This window comes from Corvus brachyrhynchos, unplaced genomic scaffold (assembly GCF_000691975.1).
Source record: "Corvus brachyrhynchos isolate BGI_N302 unplaced genomic scaffold, ASM69197v1 scaffold105, whole genome shotgun sequence".
Taxonomy (NCBI): domain Eukaryota; kingdom Metazoa; phylum Chordata; class Aves; order Passeriformes; family Corvidae; genus Corvus; species Corvus brachyrhynchos.
Window position 1 is genome coordinate 3,859,417 of NW_008238452.1, and position 13,826 is coordinate 3,873,242.

Consider the following 13,826-nt stretch of genomic DNA (forward strand, 5'->3'; position numbering starts at 1 on the left):
TTTCTGTTTTTTTTTTTTTTTTTTTTTTAAATTATAGCAGATCTCCTCTTAGTGTCAGATCAAAATGTTGATAGACATGGGGAATAAACCAGCACAGAGCTCTGGATGGGGTGCCACAGGGCCCGTGGGCTGATTCCCAGCCCTGGGTAAACTTCCTTAAAGCTCCTTTACTGTTTCTTCCCCTTCCCTGTGGTAACAGAAGGAATGATGCGGGTGTTTCTTCTCTCCTCTTCCCTACAGTTTTAAGCCTGATTTTAAAAATGTCTTTGTAATTTGAAATAATTATTTACTTTCCTGCCTTTGTCCACAGTTAATCTGCTGTGGGATTTGTCCCTTTGATGTCCTGAGTTGACAATGAAATTTATCTTAGCAAAAGAAGAGGCTGGGGGCATATGTCAGAATGCACAAACACACAAAAACCCAATCTCCTCTTCTCAAATGGGCCAGGCTGGCAGTTTTTATGGTGCATAAGCTTCAAAGATGACAGCCTAATAAAAAGAACAGAAGCAGTTTGAGTCAACATTAATTTCTTAAAAGACTTTTTTACAACCTCTTTATTTATTTCTCTTGGCCACTCCACTTTATGTACAAACTGCATTAATATGTGAACTAACTGCTTAATGCATCACACATCAAAATGCTTAGGGACTTTAATTTTACAGCAAAGTAGATTAAAGTATGAAGATTTTCTCCCTTTCTAAATTTCATGCAGCAGTTTCAGGTTGCTCTTCTTGAGAGGTTTAAGGTTCCCTGTTTTCATTGCCAATGATTTAATTTGATTTTATTTAAGAAGTCTGTCCTGCTGTACTACTCTATGCACTTTTTAATGAGATTTGGAATATTAATAGAGTTTTGCAAGAAAGCCCTGGCAAACAACAGTATATGTAGTACATAATGATCTCTGCAGAGTACAAGGGATAATAAAATGGGTATCCAAGGTTTACAGTATTTTTATTCTTTTCTCCAGAGCATAACCAACTGATATCAAATCTCCCTCTTAAACCAACCCAAATTACCAGTTATCAGATTTATTTTCAAATCCCTTTTTGTGAAACACCTAGCCTTCTTTGTTCTGATTCACTAGTTATTGACAAGTGTATTACCAGATTTCTTCAAACTGCTGTGAAAACCAGGCTGTTCATCCTTGCACTTAACTGGTGTCCCACATGCTCTTGTGATGTGGCAGTTTCTTCTTTATTTATTAACCTTTGTTTTAAAGGAAATGAGAAAAAAACATGGTTCTTAAACATCTAGTGTTACTTTAGACCCTAAGGTGATCACAATTGTGTATGTAGCAGTTATAAAACTTTTCTTATTAATGACAGCATGTCTTGGTTTTCTTTCTTTTTTCTTTGCAGTTTGTGGCCCATCCAAACTGTCAGCAACAGCTACTGACAATCTGGTATGAAAATCTCTCAGGATTACGGGAGCAGACCATTGCTATCAAGTGTCTGGTTGTGCTGGTTGTGGCATTGGGCCTTCCCTTTCTAGCCATTGGTTATTGGATTGCACCATGTAGCAGGGTACTGAATTTTATAAATTATGTGTCTTGTGCTGTTCTGGGAGCTGCTTTTCCTTTTCTGGTGGTCAACATGCAATTTCTGCTGCTTCCAAATTGTAACTAATTAATGATATTTTTAGCAATCTCTAATCTTGGGCCAAAAGATGCTATGGGGTTTTTTTTTATTTGCACTGTAAAGAGGGGACCACAATGATGAAGTATGAATATAAATTAGCATTAAGCTGAAGGAAAGAAAAATAACCTTCTCTGAGAGTTTTTTTTCTTTTTGAAATTTCCCTAGGTTGTGCTCACCTCACAGTCTCTGCTGTGCAATTTATTTGTATTAGTAACATGGATTTTTTGAAAGTCACCACTCAGATTCTTTATTGAGTCTCCTCTGGTGGCATCTTCAGGTCTCATGCTGTTCCCATATAAACCATTAGCAGAACATCTGTTGACTTTACTGATGCGGAACTTAATTTTAAGTAAAGTATTTGTTATCCCAGCCCTAGGAGGTCTGTTTGCCAGCTGAACCACAGAACAGAAATTAAATTAAATGCATCATTCCAACCATGTAGTGGGGTATATTTGTAAAAGAGCATAGCTGTAAACCCTTACCTTCTTAAAAATACGTGAAAGTGTAAGGGTGCTTTTACCTTTCCTGATGATCTCACAAGGAAAGGAACAGCAGTGTCTTTGAAATCCTGATAGTCTGTAGCAAGTGAATTGTTTGCAAATCAGGTGTATTGATAGGTCTTTGGTAAATCAGATGAAGGAAGATTTCTTTGTTGCATTAGCATTTTAAAAAAATTTAAGTACATTTACTCTTGTGCTGAATGTGGTATTTCAATTTTATTTCCTTACCAAGTGTAAAGCAAGGAAATGTGAGGGTTTTTTATATTTCATTATTTTAGTTCATCTCAGAGAGGATAAGGTTTTTCTCATTTCCTACACATTTGAAGGGAACCTGGTCTTTCCTCTGGGTTAAATGTTTATTTACTTTAAAGATAAAGCTTTATGAAAATAGTGTAACTGTTACTCTCATCCTCTGAAATGTCACTTTCCATTAATATCTTTAGTAAATATATTCCTCACAGTTCCATATAATAGGAACATATTAATATATTTTTAACTGGCGTCTAATATGGAAAAGTGACATTTGTGTTCGAGCTCTAATTCCCAGTAGCAGAAACATCTGATGTTTTTCCTCAGTGCTCATATCAAATAAAAGTGCTATACATTCAGGTCAGTTGTTGGATACTGCAATTACAAAATGCTTTCTAAAGGTCAGGAGCAGGAAGGGAAGGCAAACCTGAGATTATTTGCCCAGGTAGTAAATGCAGTTTAATGTGAGCTGGTCTGCTTAGTTCTTAGTAGCTGACCCAAATTTCAAGGAAAACAGTTCCTTGAAATAAGAAATCTCATATGGTCTTCTGGAAGCAGCTGGTCCTCTCTTCTGGTGCAGACAGACTGCCCCTGCTGCTGTTGTTTTGTTCTTTTACCAGGTGCAGATGTGAATTAAACCTGCTGGATTTATTTTAAAATCACTAGTATTTCTGATCTTATTTTTCCTAGTCCATTTTGTGGAACAGTCATTATTTTTAATAGACATAGATACTTATTTGGCACTTAGAGCTCTGAACATGTCCTGTGGATGAATATAGTAGCCAGAGATAAGAAAACAATTTTTCCTAGAGCTGTAGTCACAGACAAGCTAATAGTACACTCCTGTTGGTAGGGAAAATGTTTTGCTAGTTGGAGATTTTAATAATTTATCTTTCCCTGGGCTTGCTTTACAAACTCTTTCTGGTCACTGCCATAGTTCATTTGCAATTCCTTGGAGTGTTTCCCCTCAAACATTGCCATCTAGAGTTTATGGAATAACATGAGCACTCACTAACAGGACAGCATACTCCGTGAGGCTCCCTGTGGAGGCTTTTGTATGACATGGCAAAGCATCACAGTTGAGTGCTCTTGGAAGAATATCCTTTAGGAATAAGGTTTCTGGCTGTACTGAGCTTTGAGTGCCCATTTATGCTTCTGGACTGCCTGGTGTTTCTTTGAGAAAACTGAGTGACTGCTTTCATTCTGCCTTTGCAGCTTGGAAGAATTCTTCGAAGCCCATTTATGAAATTTGTGGCACATGCAGCCTCCTTCATTATTTTCCTAGGCCTGCTTGTGTTCAATGCTTCAGACAGATTTGAGGGCATAACGACACTGCCGAATGTCACTGTCACTGATTACCCCAAGCAGATCTTTAGGGTGAAGACCACCCAGTTCACCTGGACAGAAATGCTGATCATGGTGTGGGTTCTTGGTAGGTATATTGCCCCTTCATGTTACTGTCACCTTCTTTCCTGCAAATAGAAATTCTGAAAGGGGGGAGAGAAGCCCAGGTCCCAAGCCTTTGATCCAGCTGCTGTGTCCAGCAACTAATAAACCCTGATAAACCTAATAAACAGGGCATTAGAACAGATTTTTAATCATTTGTATCTCCTGGTTTAAGCACTGCTTTATCTTAAACTGTGTCAGGGTAGGAAGATGAGCTGCCCTCTGGGAGTCCCAGCTTATACTCATGGGGAGGAGCCTCTTTATTTGGCAGAAGGCAGGGACTGGGATCTTCCAATCCAGTGTGTGGCTACTCTGACTGTGGTTGGGATGGCAGCAGCAGCCCCTCTGAATTACACAGCCAGGGAAAAAAGGACAGAAAGTTGTGGGGTTGTGATGTTGTTATTTGTTGGGTTTTTATTTTCCCTAAGAAACTTCTTTGAATCAAGGAAAAAGTCTTGATTCACAACAACTACATCTCAAGGTTATGGTGAGGCTGTGATCTGAATTGGATCCACATAAATTAATTTCTGAGGAGAAGTTTGAGTAAGAAAACCGAATTACACCTAGCCAAATTCCACTTTGCATGCTGAAAAGCATCTTATTCTGCAAAGTGGAAAAACAGTAGTATAATTGTACCATTTATATTTGGTCATCTGTGTTGTTGGGTAGTTGTGTTCCTGTGGAAAAATTAAACCCTCTGATTCAGAAGTGGTTTAGGAATGTAAATGGTAAGAAAGTAAGAGGACATTTTTTCCCCACACTTTATTTTTCCTCCTTTGGAATTACAGAAGTCTTGTTGTTAGGCCACAATACTTTCACTGTGAAGTCAAGGCTCTACGCCACCCTCTCTCGTGATGTCTGAACTAAATTTACATTAATTAATCTCAATTAATACCTTGCTATTCCATCAACCCTGTTGAAACCAAGAGAGTATAACCTTAGTCAAGGGGACGATGATGCTGTGATACTGCAAATAAGTGAATCTCTGCTCCACTGGTATCAACCACTTCCATGAAACGGGAGAATGCAGGGAATTTAAATGAAAACTGTTTGGCAAACATTGCTGTGCTTTTTCATTTCTTGTTGCAGGTATGATGTGGTCAGAATGCAAAGAGCTGTGGCTGGAAGGACCCAGGGAATACATCTTGCAGTTGTGGAATGTTCTGGATTTTGGGATGCTGTCCATTTTCATTGCCGCTTTCACAGCCAGGCTCCTGGCATTCCTTCAGGCCACAAAAGCACAACAGTATGTGGACAACTACATTGAGGAGAATGACCTCTCTGAGGTCACACTTCCTCCAGAAATTGAATATTTTACTTATGGTGAGCTTAGTTTATCTACAAAACAGTTTGAACATAGGAAAGCTTGAAGGATGCATTTAGAAGCCTCTCTTTACCCTAGAGTTAAATTTGACCCCCTTGATTTTAAACATTTGGAAGTTATATTTTATTCTTGGCTAATTGCATAACAGATAAAATGTTGATGTGATTTTTTTTGTTGTTGTTGTTCAGTTGTTTGATAGTTATTCGTATTCCTCAACATCTATCAGCATTTCCTCCTGAGGGAAGGATGGTGGCCCTGTCTGCTTAAGTAGAATAAAAGTACTAAATACTAATTGCAGTGCAGAGATTGTCAATAAAGGTGTGTGTCTGTATTTGCAACACAAGAAAATGCTGCTGACAGTGTATTTTAGGATGTGTTTTATGGGCTTCAATATCTTTTAACAGCAGACTTGGTTTTGTTACTTACCTTAATTGCAATATAACCACTCTGAACTTGTGCGTGTGTAAATACACATTTAGAAACACATGGGATTTTGATATGAAACACACTTTAATTCAGTGTTGCTCTGCTAAGATGGTGCATGAATTCACATAGTAATTTATGTATTGCTTCTGTGCACATTGTGTGTAAAACCCACAGTCCTATTTCTTTCGAGGTAATTGGCAAAAATCTTTATCATCACTATGGGAACTAGGTTATATCCTGCAAAAAGCAAAAGCTTGGTGTAACTAATAAATGAAATTGTTCATCAGGCAACACTTAACTTCCCATCAATAAAACACCAAATAGGAATAAATTTTCCAGCTTTAGCACGGTGCTTGTTAAGATAGCTAATACAGGCATGTTAAGAAAAGCAATAAGGAATTACTCTCTAGTTCAGGTTAAAATGCAAACTGCAGAAGAAAATGTCATGTTTCTTCAAGTCACTTTTCTTCTAACAGAAGGTAATGCAACTCATATTCATCATTTGTGACTCAAATTAAATAGGAATAGAGCAGCAACTATTAGACTCTTCAAATATTTGTCTCAACTAAATTCAGACATGTTAGTGGAAAAATCCTATCAAGGTTTATTCTTCAACGTTGTGATAAATGAGTAACCCCTGTATTTCGTATCTTCCAGCTAGAGATAAATGGCTCCCATCTGATCCCCAGATAATATCTGAAGGCCTTTATGCAATTGCTGTTGTTCTCAGCTTTTCTCGGATCGCATATATCCTGCCTGCAAATGAGAGTTTTGGGCCCTTGCAGATCTCACTTGGAAGGACTGTTAAGGACATCTTCAAGTTTATGGTCCTTTTTATTATGGTATTTCTTGCATTTATGATTGGAATGTTCATACTGTACTCCTACTACCTTGGAGCTAAACTAAACCCAGCCTTTACAACGTAAGTATGAAGTTTCAGTGTAAGTAAAAAGCCAATATGAAACTTTCAGGTTTTTCACTAAGGTACCAAAGTCTGTGAGATGCTGTGTACTCTCTCTTGGCATTAAAATAAAACTGAAGACCTTAGAAAGCAGAACACAAAGGACCAATTGTTCCCTGTTTGTATAATGGAAGCTTTCATTTCAGCCTAACATAACTTCACCTGTATATATTTCAATCACGCAGACTTGTGGGCAACCAACTGTAAGAGAATATTATTTGATATAAAACACCTTTCTAGTTCCTGTTGTTCTGTTAGCTCTGATGGATAGGTAGAGCACAGGGGAGAAATGGAAACTGCTGTGAAAAAAGCTTCCTTGCATATTTGCTGTTTTGATCAGTGCTCTACAAACCTGATTCACAGGAAAATTAATTGAGATTGTTTATCAGTCATTGTAAACACAACTTATATATTTATTTGTGTAGTTAGTAACAATGCCTTCCTCTTTTTTTTTTCCCTCTAGAGTGGAAGAAAGTTTCAAGACCTTATTTTGGTCAATATTTGGCTTGTCTGAAGTAACCTCTGTTGTCCTCAAATACGATCATAAGTTCATCGAGAACATTGGTTATGTTCTTTATGGCATATACAACGTAACAATGGTGGTGGTTCTGCTCAACATGCTGATTGCCATGATCAACAGTTCATATCAAGAAATTGAGGTGGGCTCTGTTCTCAAGTTGTTCTCTTCTGTTATGCTGAAAAAAGGGTAGAGTTAATATGAATTATTTCAGTGATATGCAGAAGTACAAAGAAGAGATTACCACAGTAAAGGATATCACAAAATGTATAAAATAGGGCTGACTTTATCTAACAACTCAGCCAAACTTGCAGAACCTCACGGGTTCTAAAGTAGTTTATCTTGTGCCATGTACACATTATATTTGGTATCCAACTTCAATTAAAAAAAAAAAAATCAGAAAATGTGGAGTAATGAAGATACCTGCGTTTCAAAAATAAATCTCCGGTTGCTGAAATGAAAGTAAAAGTGTATTTATAGTGCCAGCTTTCCAGACCATGGGTTCAAAGAGTACTGCATTTATACAGATGCAGGCACATACCCACACAAACAGGAAGAAGGATTATCTAAGACATAGTGCACAAATGAATATGTCATTCCCAGTCTTTTCCATGAGTTCTGGGGAATGTTAGGGAATTCGGCAGGAGAAAGCTAGTTATAATCCAGCCTTGGAATACTTCAGCAAGAATGTATTAGGACAAAATAAGTTTGTCAGTATTTAACACAATTTCTTCATGACCACGAAGTTTGTATTTTCTATAGTCCATTATAAATCAGAGTTACTTGTCCTGGTTATGTAAAAAGCTGTGAGCACTACCATTTTAAGCCATTTTTTGCCTTGAGTCTAGTACTTCAATACTTGTGCAAGTACCAAACTCATGTGACCACTTTAATAAGAAAAACAAGACTTGAAAAATCCCTGAAAGCTCCACTTTAAATAGCAAGGAGTTTATATGTTGGCTTTCACTCAGTGCAAAAATTATGCTTGTTTAAATGCTTCACGTGCTTGAACTAAGTATTCTCAATGAAATGTTGCCATAAAGAGACAACTGAAATTTGGTTGAAATAGACTAAGTAAAATGGCTGCATTTTTGCAGAGCTGCTGGAAGTCTTACTAGCAAGAAAATAATATTTTATGTAAAACCAGAAAGATATTTAAAAGAAGTTTCATTTGAAAGAAGCTTTGCATTTCATAGAAACCAAGAACATAATCTGTTTTTATTTCCTAACGCAGGATGACAGTGATGTAGAGTGGAAGTTTGCTCGTTCTAAACTTTGGCTGTCTTATTTTGATGATGGAAAAACATTACCTCCACCCTTCAGTCTTGTACCAAGCCCCAAATCTTTTTTCTATTTCATCATGAGGATCGTTAACTTTTCAAAGTGCAGGAGGAGACGGCTACAGAAGGACATTGAAATGGGAATGGGCAACTCCAAATCTAGGGTAGGTTCTGAGATCTTTTCATTGCAGTGACGAATTGTGTGTCCATTCCAGCAGTCGTGTTTCTTTTTAGTTTTAGCCTATAATCCAAGCTTCTGATGATAGTACAGTAATTAATCATTTATATTAATAGATCTCTATTTCAGACTGCCTAAACATACTGCATAAAACAAAAAATCACTATAAATTTTATTAGAGCACAAAATCCAATGCCTGGGAAAACATAATTAAAACAAAAAATTGATGAGTATTCAAAGATGCAAACACTTCCCACAAGGAGTTACTTGAATATTGAATCAAGATGCTTTAAGCCTTCATCAGAAAAAGTTTTAGGTCAGGGTAAAAAAAAGGGGGAGGGTTAAGGAGGGAAAACTTCCTCCTTTTCCTGTTCTAGTGAAAGGAAAAGTGTGGTCTGTGTGATAATTCACTTCCTGCTGTCAAAGCTTGTTCCAAGCTGAAGCCAACTGGAAGAAGGCCAGATTAGCAATCTTCAGCATTTCCATGACATTCTAAATTTGGGTATCTAAATGTTCTTTACAAATATGAATGGAATGCAGTGTCTCAATGCCCTTGTGAGAATTAGGTAACAATTCCCCTCGTTTTACTGATGGCAAACTGGGGCATAGACAGATTAAAGAGGATACATGTGGCTTTTTTTGTAAGTTAGGCTCAAGGCCCTTTGTATTGCCAAGACTGAAAGCAGTACTTTGAAAATAATTTGTGTTTGTTTTGCTATAAATGAACAGAAAGTGATTTGGTGACTTCTAATTGGCCACACAAAATTAATGACAGGTTCACATTAGTGGGCTGAATCTATAGATACACTTTTTTTACTTCACCCCCACCAGTGTATCTGAGAGAAGAGGGAGGTCCCTGATCTGGAAGTAACAAACCTGCATTGGTCACAATGCCAAGGTGGCTTTTCTTTCTGATCTGGAAGTAACAAACCTTCTGCATTGGTCACAATGCCAAGGTGGCTTTTCTTTTTCTCTTCTGTTTCTAGCCCACTTCTACAAAACCCTTAAATTATCTGGTATCAGATGGCTTTGTGATCAGTTGAACAATGACCATTTTAAAAATTGTACTGCTATTCCTGAAAATGGTTCTTTGGCAAACTCCTTTCAACTAAGCAGAGCTGATTTGAGCATGTATTTGTAGTAAAAAGTGTGCTCAAGGGTGCAGATCCACAACAGCTCTTTGTTAAAGCCAGGTTAGAGGGTCTCTTTTTGCTCTGGCCACTCATCCCTGCCTCCAAGTTATCACTATTTCCTCAGAACAGGATGGCTAAAATTATCAGCATTTAAAAAAACCAAAACAAAACCAACATATAATTCAAGGCAATCTCAGTTTTTAAAAAATAATATTCTGATATAGTAAAAGATGGAAACATCCCCAATATGTCTAAAGAAAAAGAATAATGGAGCTGAATTCTAACTGTGAATTCCATAATTTATTTTAATTTTGTCTTGTTTCTTCCTAGTTAAACCTTTTCACTCAGTCGAACTCCAGAGTTTTTGAATCCCACAGTTTTAACAGCATTCTCAATCAGCCAACACGCTATCAGGTAACTACATACAGGGATCACTGTCCTGAGTAATAGAACTGTGACAAGGTTCTAGCAGAATTTTGTGTTTCAAGTCCATTTTGCCTTCACCAGATAAAGAAAACCTGCTGTAGAAATCAAACTCTAGGATGCTCCTTGAAAGACAGTTACTGTGCTCAAGCCCCATTATTTGAAGCATTTCAAAACTAGTTCATACAGTACTTAAAATTGGTCTTTGATGTCCCAGTTGGGAAAGCATGAGGAGCAAACATCTGAAATTGGTTTCTGGGGAGAGGACGTGAAAGCTAACTAGGTTGGCTGCTTCCCTTCCTTTCTCAGCATGCCCCCAGAAAAGCACACGTGAGGCAACTGCTTCATCTGGGGCTGTTCATTCTTTCTCTTAGGCAGATGTGACAGAGAGAGCTAAGAAAGAAAAATGAACGGTGTTTAATTATATAATCGCATCTGATTATATAACTGTTTTAATCTGGCAGCAAATAATGAAGAGGCTGATAAAACGTTATGTTCTGAAAGCACAAGTGGACAAAGAAAATGATGAAGTCAATGAAGGTAAGAAGAAAGACTGTCTGCAATATTCAGAGACAATTTTTTTCATTAGGAAAAAATTCATTGTATTAGGAACCAGTATTACAGTGATGCACAGGGGTTTTGAGTGAAAAGAGGGATTATTTCTATTGCACATGCACTGAGGCTCAGATAGTAATGGAAGTATGCCCATGTCATCAAAAAAATGGAAAAGTAGGACTAAAGAAGTAGAACTGAGAAATATTATCGGCCCCATTTTACAGATAGAAAATGAGAGCACAGACATAATGCACAGAGGAAATCTGTGAAGGAGCCACTAACTGTATTCACACTTCCAGAGTCCTAATCAAAGCTGCAGGATCTTTCTCTCTGTTTCATTCATCTGAACACACAATTACACACAATTTACCACTTCACACCATGAACTTATCTTGCCTTCCTTCATAAAGCTATGAGGAATAATCACCTGTGAAGCTGCCCATCATAAAACAAAGCTCCACAGTCAGCTGCATGGTGATAAAAAATGGCAAATGTAACCACTATTTTAGTGGGAGACCTTTTAAGAAACAATGGATCTGAGCTCCCTGGCACCTGTGAGAGAGAGGTGCATGCTCCAGGAGCAAACCCTAACTCACCACTGGGATGAGATTAAGGCAAATGTTGTCCTCCTTCCTCCAGCCTTCCAGGAATGAAACACAGGCCTGCAGTCCAGCAGGGAAACTGTTGTGCTCTGGGCAGATCCCCAGACAAGAACTCTAGATAAAATGTTATCAAGCAATAGAGTGATGCAGTGATGGACAGCCTGAGGTCAGATGTTTTATTGTCACGGCAGCATCAGGCAGCTGTGTGCATGTGTGATGTGAGGGCCCTAAAAGGGCTGCTCAGCTCTCAGCTAAGGCAATAAAGCTTCTGTTTTTCTCCTTAGTTGCTCTCTGCTTACCTATAACTCTCTGCAGCAAGAAGCAGGGAGCAAAAAAGATTAAATTAAATCCCCTTCTGTGCCTTCAAAAGGCAGCATTGTGCACTGACTGTTATCCTGACACTTCCCCATGCTGTGTGTCTGTACAGAGCTGTGCTTGTCAGTGACAAAAGCAGAAAGGCTCCTAAAAGTGAATCCTCTCAGTGTTCTGCTCTCCTGAATTCCCACTGCTTCCTCCTGCTCCTGCTCTGTGATGTAGGAAATCATCTACCTAGTGACTGATGAAAAGACTGTTCTGTCACCAGCAGTGCCAGCCCTTTCCAGGTCCCTGATGCCGCTTTGGTGTTGGCAGAGATGTGTTCAAATTAGCAAGACAGTGCAGAAGAATCAGGGTTTGCTGACATCATGGTTCCGGCTTTGGCACCAGATTCTGTAGAGGACAGTCCACTTTGAGCAGGGCAGGTAACCCTTGATTTTTATTCTTCAGCTGCACAGCCAAACCAGTGCTCTGTGCCCTGAGCATCTCACTGGTACCCAAAGTACAGACCCAGCCTCTGAAGACACAATTCTTGAAGTCTGCTATACCCTAAATAGAAAACATTGGCATTCCTATGTACTACAACTGCTTTTACAAAAGTCTAGGGATTTTTCCCTGTCCTGCATCACTAGAGAACTTAGGTGCTTCTTCATACTCTTGTATTTCATACATGACAAATAATTTCCAGATACTGTATAAGAATTCACATCCCTCACACTTGCTGGAAGAAATGTACTTGAACATTTTAAAAAGCTTTTGCTCTTGAACTGAAGATCCTACAATGGAAAACATGGTGCTGCTTATTACAAGCCTGGACTTGACAGCTGTCTTTGTTTAAATGTGTTTTTTGTATTTGTGTCAAATTGTAACATAATGTTAAATTGGTTGACTTTTTCTAATTCCAAGGATGTTGGTAAGGAAGAGGAGAGAGACTCAGAAGCTGTGAGTTTTACTGCCAGCTCTGCCACACTTTTCCTTTGTGATTTTGGCACATCTCTTCAGAAGAAAATCTCTTTTCCTTTTCTCTCTAAAAAGGAGATACTAATATTTACCAGCTGTTCAGCAGTGTTGGTGTGATTAATTCATTAACCTTTGTACAGCCCTTTGTGAACCTTTGATGTTCTGTATACATGTGGAGCACAATGTGAGACCTCAATGGACTGTTAAAATTCCTTTGGTACTATTTAGGGATGGAGACATGTCTCTTTGAGAATGAAGAAGAGGTAAATCCTCCTGACCCATCCTGTACCTGCTCTCATGAACATTTTGGGATGATAACCTGAAATAGGCACTGATGTGACTTAACAGAAGAGTATTGACTGAATGTTAAACTTTGCTAACAAGTGTTTCTTTCCATTATTAATACAGGTGAATTAAAGGAAATCAAACAGGACATCTCCAGTCTTCGCTACGAACTGTTGGAGGATAAGTCCCAAGCAACAGAAGAGTTGGCAATTTTAATACATAAACTCAGTGAGAAACTAAATCCTAATATGCTGAGGTGTGAATGATTCAACAAAGGAACCGTGGCTTCGACTACAGCACAACTATTTATTGGCAATAATATTTCAGTATCTTATACTTGAAAATAATGTATTGTAGATTTTTAGCACTAAATAACTTTATGTACAGCTTCTCTGGAATTTAGTCTTAGGAACTTTTATTAACTCACCACAAAAAGATTGCTCTCTTCATTTCAATTGTCTAAAAGCAAGAACGATCATAACATTTTTTTTTTTTTTTGCATTTATGCATTAAAAAGGTATAATGGTATTGATTGCTGATATTTTAACAGGTTTATGACTACATATGGAGAATTCTTTGCACTAAATTTGCAAGACAAAAAATTAACAGATACAGCGTAATACTCTGTTCCTTGCAGTGTCCAGGTACAAAATAGGATTTTTCATACTACAATAAACCAACTAGAGATGAGTGGAGGATTACGTGAAATCTTTGTTCTTTATTAGTGGTGCTAGTAACGCGTGTAAGCCCAGAACTCATGGTTATGACCACAAGGAGTTGCTGAGAACCAGGTAAGTGCGAATCTAATGGCAGCAGCACTGTTTAACTTGTCTGTGTATACACGTACCCGCACCGACCCTTCCTTAATTCAGGGTATTTACTCTGGGAAAAGTAAGGATTTTTTTTTTTTTTTTAACTCAGACTCCGTGCAGGGCTGCTATTTTTGGCTTCGTTGTTAAATAAAGCTTTCCTACTGTATGGATGCGTCCCGGTGGTTCGGCACCGAGCCCGGGACATCCCTCAGGGACGTTCCCG

At 38.2% G+C, this 13,826-nt stretch overlaps 1 protein-coding gene across 1 annotated transcript in view; it reads left to right on the forward strand.

Annotated features, from left to right (window-relative positions):
- The window catches only part of TRPC3 (transient receptor potential cation channel subfamily C member 3), a 35,691-nt gene extending 22,204 nt beyond the window's left edge, over positions 1 to 13,487 (forward strand). The window contains exons 4-12 of the mRNA XM_008635734.2: positions 1,359 to 1,523; positions 3,602 to 3,818; positions 4,922 to 5,155; positions 6,240 to 6,504; positions 7,007 to 7,202; positions 8,295 to 8,504; positions 9,982 to 10,065; positions 10,539 to 10,614; positions 12,915 to 13,487. Of these exons, the coding sequence (XP_008633956.1) occupies positions 1,359 to 1,523; positions 3,602 to 3,818; positions 4,922 to 5,155; positions 6,240 to 6,504; positions 7,007 to 7,202; positions 8,295 to 8,504; positions 9,982 to 10,065; positions 10,539 to 10,614; positions 12,915 to 13,057 (1,590 nt within the window). The 3' untranslated portion in view covers positions 13,058 to 13,487. The remainder of the gene's footprint in view (positions 1 to 1,358; positions 1,524 to 3,601; positions 3,819 to 4,921; positions 5,156 to 6,239; positions 6,505 to 7,006; positions 7,203 to 8,294; positions 8,505 to 9,981; positions 10,066 to 10,538; positions 10,615 to 12,914) is intronic.
- The last annotated feature ends 339 nt before the right edge of the window (positions 13,488 to 13,826 follow it).